This window comes from Embiotoca jacksoni, unplaced genomic scaffold (genome assembly GCF_022577435.1).
Source record: "Embiotoca jacksoni isolate LCO1_2020_lvr unplaced genomic scaffold, fEmbJac1.0.p SCAF_89, whole genome shotgun sequence".
Lineage (NCBI taxonomy): Eukaryota > Metazoa > Chordata > Actinopteri > Embiotocidae > Embiotoca > Embiotoca jacksoni.
This window is the reverse complement of record NW_027185446.1, coordinates 610,135-630,473: the sequence shown is the minus strand read 5'-3', so window position 1 is coordinate 630,473 and position 20,339 is coordinate 610,135. Positions and strand designations below refer to the sequence as shown.

Sequence of the window (20,339 nt, the reverse complement as noted above, 5' to 3'; positions counted from 1 at the left end):
CTTCAGACTTCCTGTTGTCAATCATAAAATCCTGCAGACTGATTGTGGACTCAGGTCAGCTGTCACACCCCGACACACATTGTCTGTGTTTGTCGTGGATGTTTCAGACACTCCTTCCATAAACACGAATCACGTTTCAAACAGGCCGAAACCCAAAACACTGACATCACCGTGTGTGTCCTCCTGTCACTCCAGTGTTTTGAAGTGTCCGAGCCCGGAGGAGCAGCTGGAGAAACGTGGCCGAGCGTCAGCAGCGAGCACAGACTGTAGCTGACAGGGACCAGAACCAGAAAAGTCCCTTTTCTTCCTCCATACCGTTACCCATCCTCTCCGTTGTAAAGCCCGTCCTGCAGCAGAGTTCTGCTCCGTCTCGGCCCACATCGCTCACAGGACCCCGGTTAGCTGCTAACGGTCACGAGAGCTGCTCACTTTAACCGAATTATCTCCATCCTGGTCACGCTCGCTAATCCTGTTGTGTTAATCCCTCGTCCAGACTCATCCTGACAGTGTTGACAAGCACGCTCAATTTAAAGCTTCACATTTAACAACGATACATTCAGCGTTTTCTGTTTCTTGTCAGTTGACATTCAGAAGAACCTGCAGGATCCTGTGGGAAGAGGAATTTATTGTACTTACTAATGGAAAGAAAACAGATTATTAATATCCATCCCCTACAGATGATTACTGTTGTTGTGACCGCCGGTACGTGAACACCTGTGATGTCACCGTGGAAACCTGAAACTGGAGCAGAGAAACAGCAGATTTTGGGGAAAAAGAAGTTGAGGGAGTTGAATCCAGGGAGGGGGGGAGGGGGGGAGCTACGATTGTGTTGTTGAGGATGAGAAACTCGCCAGTTTTCAAGGCGCTGTCAGCGGGTGTGTCGTCATGTTGGAGAACCTTGTTGCCATGGCGCCACAGTTCAGATGGTTTGTGTTCTCTGGGTTTCAAAGATGCAGCAACAGACAGGAAACTGAAACAAAGTGACAAAAAGGGAAGAAGAAGAGCACACAGACTAAATACAGCAGGGAGGGAAGGACAACGAGGGACAGATGGAACTAATCAGTGGGTGGGGCCAACAATCATACAAAGGACAGGAAGTGAAATGAGACAGACACACAAGAGGTGAGTTATTTAAAAATAAGACAGGAAGCACAAAACCACAGACTGACCTGAAGACCACGAAGCAGAACAGAAGCTCAGAAGGTCCCAGTGGAACTCGGTGTTGACAGTCTGACTCTGGGGGACCAATTCACGGTGACACCAAGAAAACCCAGCTGGTGTCTCCTGACGCCTTCTTCGGTCTTGGACAGTGAAGCTCCGCCCCTCTTGAAACGTGATGTCATCAGAACACCTCGCCTGCTCGTCGCTTCATCGCCGTCAGACTTTCTGAAGACTTTCAAAGGTCTCTGATGACCGTTTACAGAGTTTGATCTAAACTCTGCTGTTTCTGTGCTCCAGTTTCAGGTTTCCATGGTGACATCACTAATGTTCTCGTACCAGCGGTCACATTAACGTGAGGAACTCAGTGATGATGATGAAGAGACGACTCTGAATACTTCCTCATGGAGGTTGTTGGTGTGCAGCACCGTGATGCGTTCAGGAACACTCAAAGCTACTATTGAGAAATGCCACCAACTAATATAAAATGTTTGCTTGAGTACAAAATGACTCAGATGATATTGATTTGTGGCTCTGTGATGTTTGGATTCATATAAAAAGAAGACAGAAACAAACGGTTGACCACTTTGGTGATTTAATCCCTTTGACGCAGACGAGTGACGACATTTTACAAAACTTCCTCATGCAGCAGTTACAAAAGTACAAACTGAAACAACCGTTTCACCACAACAGCAACTGTACGTTCAGGTTAGACTACTTCTGGTGTGAAACACACACACACACACACACACACACAGACACACACATACAGACACACACACACAGACACACACATACAGACACACACACACACACATACACACACATACAGACACACACACACACACACACACACACACACACACACACAGACACACACATACAGACACACACACACACACACACACACACACACATACAGACACACACACACACACACACACACACACATACAGACAGACACACACACACACACACACACACACACACACACACACACACACACACACAGACACACACACACACACACACAGACACACACAGACACACACACACACACACACACACACACACAAACAGACACACACACACACACACACACACACACACACACACACACACAAACACACACACACACACACACACAAACAGACACACACACACACAGACAGACAGACAGACAGACAGACAGACAGACAGACAGACAGACACTCTGCCCAGGTGGAGTCAGTGAGATTTGGAGATGAAGGAAGATGATTGAAGTGTTTCTACATTCGGTGCTCAGATTTACTGACGTCGTGTTTTTTAAGCTCCTTTTCTCCGTCTGGATTTTCTTGAAGTTTTAAAGAAACAAAACGCAGAAGTTTCCAGTTTGATCGCAGGACAAACAGTCGCAGAAATCTTTGGTTGATTTATCTGTGCTGCTTCTCAACGGGTTTCTGATCAGGTGGGCGGCACCAGGTCCGTCCGGCGGGCGGCACCAGACACACAAGTTTCCTACTATGAGACCTGGGCTTAATTATTGGAGCAGCTTTTAACCAATCAGCATTGAAGGAAACTGTAAACAACAGAGAGCTTCCTCCAATGAGAGCCAAGGGAAACATGTCGATTTCTTAAAGTCAGTTAAAGGATATATTTAATATATTTATATATACTTAAGGGTCCTGTGATGGACTGACCACCTGTCCAGGTGAACCCTGCCTTCGCCCAAAGTGAGCTGGGATAGGCTCCGCCCCCCATGACCCTGTTCAGGATAAAGCCGGTATAGATAATGGATGGATGGATATTTTTGTAGGAACTATATTTAGAAACAAAAGCATCATCACACTTAGCCACGCCCACTGGTCACTGATTGGTCCACCCAACGTAACGTAAACTCAAGAAAGTAGCAGCCATTTCTCTGGAAAGCTTTAAGCCCTGATGTCCTCTGTTTTTAAGAGACTCCTGGTTTCTCTGAATCTGTACGATGGCGGCGGAGACTTGAAGTTAGTCTGACTGACACATTAGTGAGAAAACTAATCCAAAAAATAACGTTTCCTCTATATTCAAACCTGCGTTAAAATCCGTCCCATCAGAAAGTGTTGAGAACCAGTAACGTTAAAATGTCCGTTAAAATCAAAGATAAAAGAAAACTCTAAAAAAAAAACTCTCCGATGTTGAAACGATGAAGTTGAGTCAGTTAGAAACATCTAGAAACGAGAACACTTCAGTGTTTGGATGTTCCTCTAACCGTGGACCGGACGGACCGGTGGAGGCGTCAGACCCGGATCCTGAACATGCCCTGACTCAGCTGGAGGCGGAACAGACGACAGTTGGCGAAGCGAAGGGAGGCGCAGGACGTCTTGGAGGGGTCGCCGGGGAGCATCGGCTTGATGGGATGCCACGAACCAGAAGAACGACGGAACTCACGGATGTAGTCGAAGCTGCTGCCTGGACACGCACAGGAAACACACACATTTAGACACGCACAGGAAACACACACATTCAGACACGCACAGGAAACACACACATTTAGACACGCACAGGAAACACACACATTTAGACACGCACAGGAAACACACACATTTAGACACGCACAGGAAACACACACATTCAGACACGCACAGGAAACACACACATTCAGACACGCACAGGAAACACACACATTTAGACACGCACAGGAAACACACACATTTAGACACGCACAGGAAACACACACATTTAGACACGCACAGGAAACACACACATTTAGACACGCACAGGAAACACACACATTTAGACACGCACAGGAAACACACACATTTAGACACGCACAGGAAACACACACATTTAGACACGCACAGGAAACACACACATTTAGACACGCACAGGAAACACACACATTTAGACACGCACAGGAAACACACACATTTAGACACGCACAGGAAACACACACATTTAGACACGCACAGGAAACACACACATTCAGACACGCACAGGAAACACACACATTTAGACACGCACAGGAAACACACACATTTAGACACGCACAGGAAACACACACATTTAGACACGCACAGGAAACACACACATTTAGACACGCACAGGAAACACACACATTCAGACACGCACAGGAAACACACACATTCAGACACGCACAGGAAACACACACATTCAGACACGCACAGGAAACACACACATTTAGACACGCACAGGAAACACACACATTTAGACACGCACAGGAAACACACACATTTAGACACGCACAGGAAACACACACATTTAGACACGCACAGGAAACACACACATTTAGACACGCACAGGAAACACACACATTTAGACACGCACAGGAAACACACACATTTAGACACGCACAGGAAACACACACATTTAGACAGGCACAGGAAACACACACATTTAGACACGCACAGGAAACACACACATTTAGACACGCACAGGAAACACACACATTTAGACACGCACAGGAAACACACACATTTAGACACGCACAGGAAACACACACATTTAGACAGGCACAGGAAACACACACATTTAGACAGGCACAGGAAACACACACATTTAGACACGCACAGGAAACACACACATTTAGACACGCACAGGAAACACACACATTTAGACACGCACAGGAAACACACACATTTAGACACGCACAGGAAACACACACATTTAGACACGCACAGGAAACACACACATTTAGACACGCACAGGAAACACACACATTTAGACACGCACAGGAAACACACACATTTAGACACGCACAGGAAACACACACATTTAGACACGCACAGGAAACACACACATTTAGACACGCACAGGAAACACACACATTTAGACACGCACAGGAAACACACACATTTAGACACGCACAGGAAACACACACATTTAGACACGCACAGGAAACACACACATTTAGACACGCACAGGAAACACACACATTTAGACACGCACAGGAAACACACACATTTAGACAGGCACAGGAAACACACACATTTAGACACGCACAGGAAACACACACATTTAGACACGCACAGGAAACACACACATTTAGACACGCACAGGAAACACACACATTTAGACACGCACAGGAAACACACACATTTAGACACGCACAGGAAACACACACATTTAGACACGCACAGGAAACACACACATTCAGACACGCACAGGAAACACACACATTCAGACACGCACAGGAAACACACACATTCAGACACGCACAGGAAACACACACATTTAGACACGCACAGGAAACACACACATTTAGACACGCACAGGAAACACACACATTTAGACACGCACAGGAAACACACACATTTAGACACGCACAGGAAACACACACATTTAGACACGCACAGGAAACACACACATTTAGACACGCACAGGAAACACACACATTTAGACACGCACAGGAAACACACACATTTAGACACGCACAGGAAACACACACATTTAGACACGCACAGGAAACACACACATTTAGACAGGCACAGGAAACACACACATTTAGACACGCACAGGAAACACACACATTTAGACACGCACAGGAAACACACACATTTAGACACGCACAGGAAACACACACATTTAGACAGGCACAGGAAACACACACATTTAGACACGCACAGGAAACACACACATTTAGACACGCACAGGAAACACACACATTTAGACACGCACAGGAAACACACACATTTAGACACGCACAGGAAACACACACATTTAGACACGCACAGGAAACACACACATTTAGACACGCACAGGAAACACACACATTTAGACACGCACAGGAAACACACACATTTAGACAGGCACAGGAAACACACACATTTAGACACGCACAGGAAACACACACATTTAGACACGCACAGGAAACACACACATTTAGACACGCACAGGAAACACACACATTTAGACACGCACAGGAAACACACACATTTAGACACGCACAGGAAACACACACATTTAGACACGCACAGGAAACACACACATTTAGACACGCACAGGAAACACACACATTTAGACACGCACAGGAAACACACACATTTAGACACGCACAGGAAACACACACATTTAGACACGCACAGGAAACACACACATTTAGACACGCACAGGAAACACACACATTTAGACACGCACAGGAAACACACACATTTAGACACGCACAGGAAACACACACATTTAGACAGGCACAGGAAACACACACATTTAGACACGCACAGGAAACACACACATTTAGACACGCACAGGAAACACACACATTTAGACACGCACAGGAAACACACACATTTAGACAGGCACAGGAAACACACACATTTAGACACGCACAGGAAACACACACATTTAGACACGCACAGGAAACACACACATTTAGACAGGCACAGGAAACACACACATTTAGACACGCACAGGAAACACACACAGACGGTTTACCAACAGGTGAGAGCTGTGTGGTTTTCTCACCTGTGTCCAGGTCGCCCACCACGTAGACGCTGGCGCCGATCGGCACGGCACCGTACACGAAGGACGAGCTGGTCTGGATACACAAACTCTGGTCATCCAGGAGCATCCACCTACAACACATACACACATATATGTATATACATATACATATATATATACGTGTATATATATATATATATACATATATATATACACACACACACATATATATACATACACACACATATATATATACATATATATATACACACATATATACATATATATATATACATACATATACATATATATATATATATATATATATATATATATAAGTATATATATACAAAGCTGCTAAACGCTCTCCGTGTCTGTATTCAGATCACAGAAGCCAGAGACTGTGATGAAGGTTGTCCGTTAGCTCCGCCCCCTGACCTCCTCATCTCGTCGTGGTAGAACTCTGACTTGCAGGTGGTCATCTGTCTCTGCTCGGGGTTGTCGGGCTCTTGGCTACGGACGCCTCCGAACACGTAGAGCTCCTGACCGACGCCGCACGCCACCGAGCCGAACCTGCAGAGGAGAGATGCACCGGAGCGCCGCCTCACTCTTCACTCTCATATCTTAGTTTACAGAAACGTTAGGAAATAAAAACAGAATCACACAATTTGAAAATCCTGTGAACTCATAAATGAATTGCTGGTTGTTGCACTTTGTTCTTTCCCACATGGATGAACCTCTAATATCCAATCATGTTACCGATCTGTTGCCAGGCAACATAATTAGTTGTCAGATGTTCCACCAGGTGTTTTTTTGCGTTATACAACTTTCCAACTATTCCAACTGTTTTGAGACGTGTTTCTGACATCAAATTCAAAATGAGCAGATATTTTTATAAAACAATCAAATTTCTTGTTGTCTTTGGACTATTTTCTATTAAATATTGTTTTACGTGATTTGCATATCATTGCATTCTGTTTTTATTTACATTTTACACATTGTCCTGACGTTTTTAAAATCGGGGTTGAACATAAAAGAAGAAGACGTGAGGAAATATCATTGATATGGCTGAGAAAATGTTGGAAAACTAGTTTGAATGAGTCGGAGTCCACAACTTTCTACCATCCAGCTGCATCACGTTAAGTTCAGGGGGCGTGGCCTCTGGGTTTTCCAGAAGCCTGGAACTTTATTTATATGTTGTTTTTGAGTCGATGATCAGAGATGATTTCTTGACGACCAAAATCAGGAACGCAGCGTTTAAAGGAGGAAATGGCTCCAAATGATCAGAAATCAGGATCTGAACACAGGATTCAGGCTGAAAGATGAAGTTTTGGTGGTTTACACAAGCTGGCGCTGGAAAGACAACAAACGTTGGAGAAGACGTGTCGGATTAGACGAGCTCGGCGTGTTCGACTCGTTTCACTCATGAACAGAAGCGGCTTCGCAGCGATGAAGAACGCTGAGATGACTCGGCTGCACTTCCTGTCTCAAATGTCAAAATGTCATCGTTACGTGTCCGAAGTCAAACTAAAACTAAAAGCGACAGATCTGGTGGTGCGACAGACACATTTCACTTCCTGTTGTGCAACAAAACCACGAACAAAGTTGATATCGCAGACTGAAGGCGGATATTTGTGTTGGAAGAAGAAGCGATGCAGATAAAAGGACGAGCTGTGAAGATGTATGTCTCTTACCGTCTCTCCTTCAGAGGACACAGGCCCGTCCACTGCTGCGTTTTGGGGTCGAAGCATTCCACGGAGTCAAACAGCTTCCCGTAGGAGCCTCCGCCCATGGCGTAGATCTTCTTATTCATGGAGGCGTAGCAGCCCACCTGACGGAGAAGGACCACCTTGCTTTCATGTCCTTTATTTCCATTTTATTAGACTTCAAAGTAGATGTTTTAAGGATTGAAACATAAAATGAATCTTCAACCAGTAGCAGCTGGTTCAGGCAGATCACAGAGGAAACCTGCTTCATCTTCAACATTAATTCATTATCAAATGTATAAATCATTTATATAAAAAAATAATACTTTTACTTATTTCTGGGTCTGTAGGCTAATGATGTACGGAGGACAAAAAGTATCATCTGATTGTAATTAAATTACACTTAAATAAATACAGAAATAAAAATAAATTATGGTGAATAGATAAGAAATAAACAAAAACATGCAGGAATGAATACAGAAATAAAAAGTGGAATACGTGAACAAATAAGTAAATTATAATTAATACGACCAAAAAAAGTTCAACACATCTACATTTGAATGTTTCAATATTTCGACTGCATTTATGAGGAACGAGCACCGAATGGAGTCGATTGTTATTCAAGCGTTATTATTATTCCTGGTTCCGGAAAATAAATCACCTTTTTGGTGGCTTTAACATACTGAAATACTCATGAAACTTTGCACACCCGCCAGTCATGGTGAAAAACTACTTATTTCAGAGGTTTTGCGAAGTGGGCGTGGGCAAATGGCTCACTAGCGCCCCCTAAACTTCAGCCCCGACACCTACTTTCACCAACATGCACAAAATTCGGTGGACATGTGTATCACACTTAACAGGAAGTCCGCCATTGTGAATTTAGTTGCCATTTTTGGTTATTCGCACTACTTGTATTTTAACGAACTCCTGCAGATTTTGACGCACCGACCTGAAGTTTTCTCTGTCTTAACACCTGGGAGATGAAAACTTATCAAAAGAATTTGTCTTCGTCAATCGGTGTGCCCGTGGCGTGGTGGCCATTTTGAGCATCTCGCCATGAAACTACAAGTGACTGTAACTTTTATGTAATTATTCTGATCTTCCTCAATCTTTGATAACGGTCAACGCCCCTCGCTGGTAACAAGAATCAAGCAAAAAAATGTAAACTTTAAGCGGGGCTATGTGTTGCACGTCGGGGATCCGGCGGCCCGACCCGCTGGATCCCCGACGTGCAACACGTGAGGGACCGCCGATCACTGCTTAAAGTTTTAATTTATATCTACATTAACTTAATAACAATATTAATAACAAACATTTTAACAGTAACAATTTATTCTATGTATTTGTATCCTCTATACTTTGTTAATTACCTCCTTTTATTTAATTATGAATGTTTTTAAATGTATTTATTTATGGATGTATTTATTCATACACATTTTGTCTTGCGTACCTAATTATCCATTTTAATTCATGCACTTAATTATTTATTTCAACATGTTTAGAATGTTTTTATTAATACATATATTTAATGTCATATTTTTACCTCCGTACATCTTAATAATCTAGTTTTGCACTTAATTACTACTTCTCTACTTTTTTAAATTTATGTAATTGTCTTTTGATTTCTGAATGTACTCCTGAATAAACATTTTCATCTCTGTATTTCTCATAATTGTCTTTCTGTATTAAAGTATTTCTTTGTATTTATGTTGTTCCATCGCTTCTATTTGACCTTCATACTTCATTACCTACTTTTGCAGTTATGTATTAACTCATTTCTGTATTTACTTCAATTTTATTTGCTCATTTATTTAGAAATGTAATTATTAATTTGTTTTTGTTGTTTTGTCCTTATGTGTCCTGTATGATTCCAGCATGTGTCCCACGGCTGTGTGTCGTCACCTTCCGGATCATCGTCATGCTGGTCTGCATCCTCCAGGTGTTGAAGTGCGGGTCGAACACCTCGACGGTGATCAGCTCCGTCGCGTCGCTCTCTCCTCCCAGAACGTAGATCAGCCCGTCCAGCTCCACCACGCCGAAGTTCTGCCGAGCCTGAAAACATCGGCGACGTCACCGTCAAACCACAAAGATGTTCAGCTGCAACATTCATGTAGAAAAACTCTTGAAATGTGTCAAATCCTGAAATCACGCTTAAAGCAGGGGTACAACACGGAAATGTACTCCAGTATATTTTATTGTTTTCTTTGCTTATGAAGAAAATAATAAACAAACACAACAATTAGAAAAATTTAAATGTTGCTAATTCAAGGAGACATGAATAAATACACATTTTAAATAAGTTTCTAAATTTTTATACATTTATTTTGTTTTTTGAATTTTTACTTCAGTTACTTTATGTGTACAGTTTAATTTAATAATCACAATAACAGGACACTTTTAATGGGATTAAAACTGATTTTAACAGTTTACAGAACCAAGCACAACAATTGATTTAATGCAGATTTATACTCCATACTAATCTAACTAATCTACTTTTATTTAAACACGGATTTATTTATTCATACTTCAGCCACTTTTGTCCCAGCCCTTATATTTAATTACCCCACTTTTATCTATGTTTATTTTATTTAAGTTTATTGTTTATCCATACATATATTTCTTTACTTTTTGTGCCTCCAACAGTATTTTAAGTAGTGGTTTACATGACATGTAAATCTGATATTCTTATATAGGTCTGATATTAGTACACAAATTCAGTTCATCAATATAACCGAATATCACTGAATTTCCCCACTGTGGGATTAATAAAATCAAAGCTAATCTAATCTAAAATCAACAGGTAAATTGGAAACAGGTGATTTGAAGTGTGTTTTCTGTGTCGAACTGCTGACACCTAGTGGTCAGTAAGTGTAATAACAAAAAGAGTATCAGGCCTGCAAATTTAAAGAGCAGGTATTATGAGTTTTTGGAGTTTATTTTGAAAGGACTGACGAGAGGAAGCGACTGAACTGCATCGTTAAATAAAATAAAACACCGGAGATGAAGTAATGTGTAAACAAAGCGCTCTCATCTGTTCAGACATGTGTGATGGATGGATTCATGCTTGCAGTATTGGGTGGGTGTACCTGCAGCATCGGGGGGGTGGAGCTCCAGGTGTTGGAGTCGGGGTCGTACTTCTCTCCGCTGTCCAGGACGGTGTTGTGTTCATCAGTTCCACCCATCACGAACAGGAAACCCTCTGACAGACAGGACACGCTCTTATTAACTCATTATTATTCTGTTAAATAGAAGTCATGTTTCTCTACAGGTGTGTATTTTATGTTTTCCCGCTCTGAGCCTCTCACGGACCAGCAGCGACCACGCCGTGGCCGAGGCGGGCGACGCCCATCGGCTGCAGCTCGATCCAGGCCTGCCGGTTGGCGTCGTACAGCGGACACATGCAGCGCGTCACGGCCGTCGGCTTCCTGCTTCTATACACGGAGAGAAATGTGATGCAGTAAACTCTTCTATTCTGTTCATTCACCACTGTTCTCTACATGACAGCTTCAGAGTTTGGCCCCCCCTCCTCATTCAGGGGTTTTCTTTCTTTCTTTTACTTTTATCAAAGCAGAAGGACTCGGACCGTTAAAAGATATTTTGGGTCGTTTACTTTTTTCCCCCTTTTTTTTTTTTCACACGGTAGAAGACAGTCGTAACAAAAAGACTTGAATGAGTGGATGGTATTTGTTTATGTTCTCCAGAGCGTGTAGAGAGAAGTGGAAAATCTGCTTTGCAGGTTATTAAGGGAGTTCAGAAAATAAAAAAAGCAAAGATGGCACACGGCGTTCTCACTTGCGGTCCTCTCCTCCGGCGATGACGATGCACTCGGAGTATCCTCGGGGTTTGAAGGCGGCGAGCAGCGCCTCGCCCTGCAGCTGACCCTCCCCCAGCACCGTCTGACAGTACTCCCGGATCACCTCCCTCATCAGCGGCTCCCCCATGGCCTGATGGGATACCACGGTAATGCACAGCGAGGTGAGCAGCTCAGTTAAAAATAGCAAACACACTTTGATCAAATCAGATCTGTGGCTCCAGCTTTGGAAGATTTTGGGCGACTTTTTCTCATTTCCATTATGATGGGGTTTTTTTTATCGCCTTAAGTTAATAAAGTCAATGATATGATCGAGCTACTGTCAGATTTCAGTCACAACACGTTCCTGCCAATGTTTCACAATAAAAGCTTTGTTAGTAAATGAAGTGTTTCTGTCTACTTAAATGCTACAGGGCTTTTATTTTGAAAGGGGTTTCTATTCATGCAGTAACATTAATAGGGCAAACGGGAGCAAATCAAAATGAGGCCTCGAGGTGACATGGTGAAACAACCAATACACCTTTAATGATGTTACTATGACGACTTTAGTTTTTTTTAGTGGCTCTCTTGCAGGACATTCGCTTTAGGGAGGACTGGATCGAAAAAAACAAAAAAAGAATTAAGCCTTGATCAAGAGAAATATGAACATTATATTTCCTGACATGGAGAAAAAAAGTGGAGGAGTGTCATTTGGATGCACTGCAGCAGCTCTATACCGGACTTTTCTAAATACTTTGTTGAAACTGATTTCAGCTCCGTCTGTTATTAGATAAATACTTTATTATAATACGAAGGAAATCATTCCCAGTCTGCACCTGCTCTCTCAGGTAGCTCACGTCCAAACCCTGCTGCCACACGGCCGACATCACTTCCCTCATGTGGACCTGCAAACAGAGACGGGATAGGACTCACTCTCACACAGTGTTTTGGAGGCAGCCCCTAGTGGCCCTCCGTGGTATTGCACTTTAAGACACTTCCAGTAGAATTGGTGTCATTTTACGCAGCTGTTGGTCAGGTGATCTTACAGTCACCTGACCACGCTGAGTGTTACCCACCCTGCGGTCCTCCGGGTCGTGGGCGAACCACCGCACCACAGCCTCCAACACGTGCTTTTCGTTGCCCACGTTCAGCTTCTCCATGGCCAGCACCTCGCAGAGCCGGTCGCTGGGCAGCTCCCTGAACTCCTCGGAGAGAGCCACGTCGCGGAAATGGGTCTGCAGGAACTCGGTGGCGGCGTAGTGGACGTGGTAGAGGCAGTAGTGCAGGGAGAAGAGGCGGATGCCGATGCAGTTCTCCGCAGTGATGCAGCTCTCCAGGAACTGGCAGCACAGAGACTTGAGGTCGGTCATGAGGAGCAGGTCGGACGCCTGCACCATGTCCTGGATGGTGTCTTCACTCAGAGCGATCTGTGTGGCACACAAACAGGCCGTGAAGGCTCAAAAGAAAACATATGTGGATAGAAGCACGTCCACGCTCACCTCCCCGCTGAAGATGTAGTCCAGGATCTGTTTCATGATCGCCATGGAGACGCCCTGCAGCTCGATTCTGTAGGTAGATCCATCTTCTTTTGGAGGGTTGTAGTTCAGCTTGGTCCTGACAGGAAAGAGTTAACATTTCTGAATACAACAGAGCATCAGAATTAAAGCTACAGTGGTTTGAGAGCGGACACACCCGTGTCGCTGTAACACCGGAAACAGAGTCGGACTCTGGGCTCAGACTTGCTGACCTGACGTAAGGACTTGCAGCAGCCAGGATGTTCTTCTGGACAGGAAGCTGCTCTCCATCCACCACCAGCAGAGCATCGTGGAAACTTTGCTCTTGCCAGAAGGTGCGAAGGACCCTGAGGAGTTTCTGGGAATGTTGTGGGTCTGAAACCTTTGAACCGGGCTCACTACATCCAGAGTCGGGCATGTCTAGACTTGGGACAGCCCAGAAACGTAATGTTCACTCCTGTAAACAGAACAAGTCAGGCTCAACTTCTTTACAATTATGTTTTACAGCTCACAATGAAACATAAGCCCGTGATAAATACATACTTTAGGACATTAAACAAACCAACAGGGCGAATTCTGCAATTCGGCTTTCACAAAACACAACATAAAACACTTATTTGGATGAAAAATGGCTTTAAAGGTTGGTTGGTAAGCTACTTCTCTAGCCAGCCACTCCTCCTCTTCCACAGCGGACATTTCACATTTACAACGTAATAACAAAACAATTTGACTGCTTAGTGAATCACTTCACAGCCGAACATTGTGGAAAAACATGAAGGTTCGTAAAACGGATGAATCATCTTTCAAAAGTACCTTATACAACTGCACCCAGACGAAACTTCTTAAACTGACAGCTTTCTAAACCAGGTTTGGTAAGCAAAGGCTAGGCTAGTAGCAAAACAACCAACATGTCCATAAGCAACAGCTCCAGCGACCAAAACGACACGACGTCACAGTTCATGTTCGGAATTCATTGACGTCACAGTTCATGTTCGGAATTCATCGACGTCACAGTTCATGTTCGGAATTCATTGACGTCACAGTTCATGTTCGTAATTCATCGACGTCACAGTTCATGTTCGTAATTCATCGACGTCACAGTTCATGTTCGTAATTCATCGACGTCACAGTTCATGTTCGTAATTCATCGACGTCACAGTTCATGTTCGCGAACGTGTTTCAATCATTTATTTACTGGAAAAGGAAGAAAACAACAAAGTCTCGAGCCCTGCAGGTTTACTTTAACTCCACGTGTCATGGTTTTAATATCTATTATTTTTAAGACGTCTTACCTGAAGACTGAAATGTTCCGTGTTTTATGGTCCAACCTGCTCAGGACGACATGAATCACTCCGGGCGGGGCGGGGCGGGACGGGACGGGACGGGACCGAGCTGCGTTCACAGCCCAAGGAAAAGTGGGAAATACGGTGTATGTATATATATATATATATATATGTATATACGGTATATATATATATATACAAATTACTATATGACCCATAGTCTCGCGATTCTTTTGACCAGGCAGCGACACGCCATTTATGAACACAACTGTTTCCACTGTACTTTCACGAGGACACCTGAACGCATCACCAGCAGCTTTGTTAATCGGTTCGTTGTGCAGCAGATATTTGCAATGTTTCCGAGTTAGTTATCGCCAACTTTACACAAGTATCGCCGCCATAACTGTGGAAACACGTAAATACTGTTGTTTGAGCGGATGTTCTCGGTTATAATCACGACTACTTGTTTGAATTTGGATATTATCGTCAGTTAGCAACACTGCTGCAAACGGAAGTGGAGACGTCAGTAAGTTCATGTTTCGTGCGAGCTCAAGATTTGATTTTAGCGCTCAGCTACGTGATAACTTCCTCCCAGAATGTGTCCATTAAATTAAATATGTGTTTTCTAATCGTTAACGGGTGATATTTGTTGGTCTGTAGCTGCTCCGGTGATGTTGTGATGGTGGAACCACCGAGCAGCGGAAACCTAACGGAAGCTAAAAGGAGACGCACCGTTTGACACCACAAACAAACATGCCTCGCGCTGCTCGGAGCAGACTGACCCCGTGGATAGAGAGTCTGATCCTCAGGTACGGCAACCGGGAGGAGGAGGAGGAGGAGGAGCAGGAGAAGGAGACAGGGAAGGAGACGGAGAAGGAGGAGAAGAAGGAGACGGGGAAGGAGAAGGAGACAGGGAAGGAGACGGAGAAGGAGGAGAAGGAGGAGACGGGGAAGGAGAAGGAGACAGGGAAGGAGAAGGAGATGGAGAAGGAGGAGAAGAAGGAGACGGGGAAGGAGAAGGAGACAGGGAAGGAGACGGAGAAGGAGGAGAAGGAGATGGAGAAGGAGGAGAAGAAGGAGACGGGGAAGGAGAAGGAGACAGGGAAGGAGACGGAGAAGGAGGAGAAGGAGATGGAGAAGAAGGAGGAGACGGGGAAGGAGAAGGAGACGGAGAAGGAGAAGGAGACGGGGCCAGCGGCCAGCAGCAGCAGCCAGTTCAAGGCTCACGTCATCGGGGTGGGTCAGATGTCGGAGTCCCAGGCTCGGGGCTCCGAGGGGCCCACCGGGCTGCTCTTCCTGTCCGACGGGGCGCTCCAGATTCCCGCCGTCCTCACAGCCTCCGCCTGGGAGCACCTGCAGGAGCAGGAGGACCGCGAGAGCTTCAGCAGCCTGGTCAACACCACGGTGTGCATCCAGGACTACCGGCTGTGCTTCCACATGGCCCCCCAACAGATCAAATGCCTCTTTTTCCTGTCGGTGGGGGAGCTGGCGACGACCGCCGCCGGGCCGGTCCAGGACAACCCGCCCTGCTGCAGCACGCGGCCGTCCGTCCGCCGCCAGGTGAGCGAGACGTGGCGGTCGCTGCTGGGCCGGGAGGAGGTCCGGAGGAGCCCGTGTGGCTTCGACCTGAGCGAGCTGCTGGGCGAGTGGCAGCACGACTGTCTGCAGGCGGTTCTGGAGGACGTCAGGGACCGGCTGCAGCCCCCCTCCACCTCCTCGCCGGGCCACCGGGCCACCGGCTGGGACCGGGACCGGGTCCAGTATCGGGGAGCGGAACATTTCAGCGTCCCTGTGAAGCGTCTGCTCATCTCGGAGGACGTGGGAGGCAGATCGCAGCAAACCGCCGAGTCAGCAGCTACAGAGGACGTCTACGACTGCTCGCCACCACTCCTTGTGGACGACGTGACTGACAGGTGTCCGTCCAGACTTTGGGACATGTTCCCTCCTCCGTGTGTCTCCTCCTCGTCCTCACCAGAAACTACACCGAGTGTCCCGCTGGACCGCCCGGCTGCTGCCGTCCTCAACGGCACGCAACTCCCCGTCCAGGAGTCCAGCTTCTTCCCGCCGTACCAGAACCAGCCGAGCACCCCCGCCCCCACCTCCACCCTCGCCGCCGCCTCCTCATCTCTGACGCCTCCTGAGGACCAGCAGAGCATCGCCGCTGTGGACAGACAGAGCGAGGACACGGAGGGACAGCACAGGAAGGCGAAGAGGAAACGCAGTGACCCGCCCGTGGAGGGGGCGGAGCTCAGCAGCCTGCCGTCGTGGCTCTTCGACTCGGAGGCGGGCGGCTGCAGGTTCGAGGAGGGCAGCGGTCCCCAGCGGGCCGCTGGGAGGAGGACGCGTCCCAGTTTCCACGGCGACGGCAAGCTCTTCTCTTACTGCTACCAGGTGACCGGGCAGAACCTGCAGGACTTCAGCCGGGTCCGAGTCGGCGAGCTGCTGCTGCGCTGGGCCGTCCGGTACCTGGTGACCCCGACGGAGACGCACCTCTGAAGATCGGATGCTTTTGTATTAAACATTTATAAACGGGAGCTCGGCAGCTTTTAAGACATTTTATCTACAATCATAAAACTGATAGATTCATCAGCATGGAAGGATTTTATAGATCTTAATGTTCCACAGCAGCTCTGCATGCATGTGAATATTGTGCAGCTTCAATAAACAAACAAACAAACAAACAAGTCTCCTTGTTGTCGTCTCTGAAGTAGAATCCTTGTGGAGCGTCTCAGCATCGCAAACATGGAACTGACTTTTTACCAGAGATCAAAGAAATGATTGATGACTCTAAAAATACTGAACTTCTTGGTTGTCATGACGTCACGTTCAGGTGACCTGAGGTTAATTTACCATTTTTATTATTGAAAGTTAAAGATGAAAACATGTTTCACCTTCACATGATCTTTTATAAGCTGAATAAAACAGTGCAGTTTTATCTTCGTCCAGAAGGTGTCAGTAACACCACACATGGTCAGACCTGCAGGAGAAATGACACCCGAGACACAACTGAACAACTACAGGAGATGTAAACTGACCACAGACAGACAGAAATGATCTAAAAGGGACAAAAAAATTAACAGAAATAGATGCAAAACTACTGAAAACAGCAAACTGAGTGTAAAGAAGCACAACTGGATCCAAATGAGGGCGGCACGGTGGTGCAGTGGTTAGCATTGTCACCTCACAGCAAAAAGGTTCCGGGTTCGAATCCGGTCCTGGGCCTTTCTGTGCGGAGTTTGCATGTTCTCCCTGTGCTTGCGTGGGTTCTCTCCGGGTTCTCCGGCTTCCTCCCATCATCCAAAAACATGCACCTCAGGTCAGGTTACCTGGCGCCGCCCTAGTGGCAGCCTGCTGCAGCAGCTCCCCCCTGAGAGCCCCCCTGCTGTAGTGAAGACATTTCCCCTCGGGGATTAATAAAGTATATAAAATAAATAAATGACCAGAAATGGATGAACAATTAGAAAAAGACTGAAAATGAGCCCAGAAGCAGTAAAAAGGACGACAGACATTCAGCGCCGTTAGACTTCTGCTCCTCTTTTAGAAGGCGGTTGTCTGATCATTTGTTCCTAATAAAACGTTTGTGGAGTTGATGCATGTTAAAGATTAGATCAGTGAGACGAGTCCTTTCATTATAAAGCTCTCAGTGGAGCGGCAGCTCAGACACAAACACAAGTACTGTTGGGAGGAAACCACATCGCTGCTCCTTCCTGTCTCTGACTTTCATGTTAGTTTAGGATCATTTCTTCATGAATCACCGAGAGCGAAGCAGAGAAAGAACTTGTGAGTTTACATGCTGGAAGCCTTCAGCTGCTAAAGTAAGCAGACGCCAGCTGGACGCACTTGTAAAGTTACTATAATCCTCCTCTGACCTGTAAACAGGAAAATACTAAACATAAAGAATCACATCTGCAAATAATACACAGGTCCATGTAGGGAAGTAGAGAGGAGAGGAGAGGAGGGGGGGAGGAGGAGGGGGGGCAGGAGGAGGGGGAGGAAGGGGGAGGAGAGGGGAGGAGAAGAGGAGAGGGGAGGGGAGGGGAGGGGAGGGGAGGGGAGGAGAAGAGGGGGAGGGGGAGGGGGAGGGAGGAGTAGTGTGAGTGTATTGAGGAGGTTAAAGACCAGTCGAGCTGCTGCATTCTGGATGAGCTGCAGAGGTCAGATGGTACTAACAGGTAGACCTGCCAGGAGGGAGTTACAGTAGTCTAGATGTGAGATGACCAGAACCTGGACCAGAACCTGGACCAGAACCTGGGCCAGAACCTGCACCTCCTTCTGAGTGAGAAGAGGACGTCTTCTCCTGATGTTGTGCAGCATGTATCTACAGGAACGTGTTGTTGCAGTGATGTTGGCAGTAAGAGAGAGTTGACTGTGGAGTGTCTCCGAGGTTCTTATCAGTCGGGATAACAGAGTTGTTGAAGGTAGTAGTCAGGTCATACATCATCATCATCATCATCATCATCACCATCATCACCATCATCATCATCACCATCATCACCATCATCATCATCACCATCACCATCATCATCACCATCATCATCACCATCATCACCATCATCATCATCACCATCACCATCATCATCACCATCATCATCATCACCATTACCATCATCACAATCATCACCATCTTCATCACCATCATCATCATCACCATCATCATCATCATCATCACCATCATCATCACCATCATCACCATTACCATCACCATCTTCATCACCATCGCCATCATCACCATCTTCATCACCATCATCATCACCATCATCACCATTACCATAATCATCACCATCTTCATCACCATCATCATCACCATCACCATCTTCATCATCACCATCATCACCATCTTCATCACCATCATCACCATCACCATCTTCATCACCATCATCACCATCTTCATCACCATCTTCATCACCATCATCATCACCACCATTACCATCATCATCACCATCACCATCATCATCACCATCACCATCTTCATCATCACCATCATCACCATCTTCATCACCATCATCACCATCACCATCTTCATCACCATCATCACCATCTTCATCACCATCTTCATCACCATCACCATCTTCATCACCATCTTCATCACCATCATCATCATCATCATCACCATTACCATCATCATCATCACCACCATTACCATCATCATCACCATCACCATCACCATCTTCATCATCACCATCACCATCACCATCTTCATCACCATCTTCATCACCATCATCATCACCATCACCATCATCACCATTACCATCATCATCACCATCATCACCACCATTACCATCATCATCACCATCACCATCACCATCTTCATCATCACCATCATCACCATCTTCATCACCATCATCACCATCTTCATCACCATCATCATCACCATCATCATCATCACCATTACCATCATCATCACCATCATCATCACCATTACCATCATCATCACCATCAGTCTCTGTCAAAATAAAAGCAGATATTCACA

The 20,339-nt window shown here is 45.6% G+C and overlaps 2 protein-coding genes across 5 annotated transcripts; one reads left to right on the top strand and one right to left on the bottom strand.

Moving 5' to 3' along the window:
* Positions 1-1,736: 1,736 nt before the first annotated feature.
* Positions 1,737-14,960, bottom strand: gan (gigaxonin). Of its 3 annotated transcripts, none has more exons than XM_069139978.1 (13): positions 14,879-14,960; positions 13,820-14,043; positions 13,572-13,686; positions 13,149-13,499; positions 12,909-12,977; positions 12,075-12,226; positions 11,592-11,713; positions 11,369-11,481; positions 10,185-10,334; positions 8,271-8,407; positions 7,015-7,149; positions 6,598-6,707; positions 1,737-3,588 (listed from the first exon to the last, which is right to left on the bottom strand). In XM_069139978.1, exons 2-13 carry the CDS (start codon positions 14,002-14,004, stop codon positions 3,416-3,418), a joined length of 1,812 nt encoding a protein of 603 aa, XP_068996079.1. In that variant the 5' UTR covers positions 14,005-14,043; positions 14,879-14,960; the 3' UTR covers positions 1,737-3,415. The 3 variants fall into 3 exon arrangements, with proteins under 3 accessions (XP_068996079.1, XP_068996080.1, XP_068996081.1); XM_069139979.1 differs by lacking the exon at positions 14,879-14,960 and adding an exon at positions 14,400-14,746; XM_069139980.1 differs by lacking the exons at positions 1,737-3,588; positions 6,598-6,707 and having other exon boundaries at positions 6,890-7,149.
* LOC138192534 (uncharacterized) lies at positions 14,954-17,544 on the top strand. Of its 2 annotated transcripts, none has more exons than XM_069139982.1 (2): positions 14,954-15,015; positions 15,530-17,544. In XM_069139982.1, the coding sequence occupies exon 2, from the start codon at positions 15,623-15,625 to the stop codon at positions 17,363-17,365; it is 1,743 nt and encodes a 580-aa protein (XP_068996083.1). In that variant the 5' UTR covers positions 14,954-15,015; positions 15,530-15,622; the 3' UTR covers positions 17,366-17,544. The 2 variants fall into 2 exon arrangements, with proteins under 2 accessions (XP_068996083.1, XP_068996082.1); XM_069139981.1 differs by lacking the exon at positions 14,954-15,015 and adding an exon at positions 15,053-15,395.
* Positions 17,545-20,339: the final 2,795 nt, after the last annotated feature.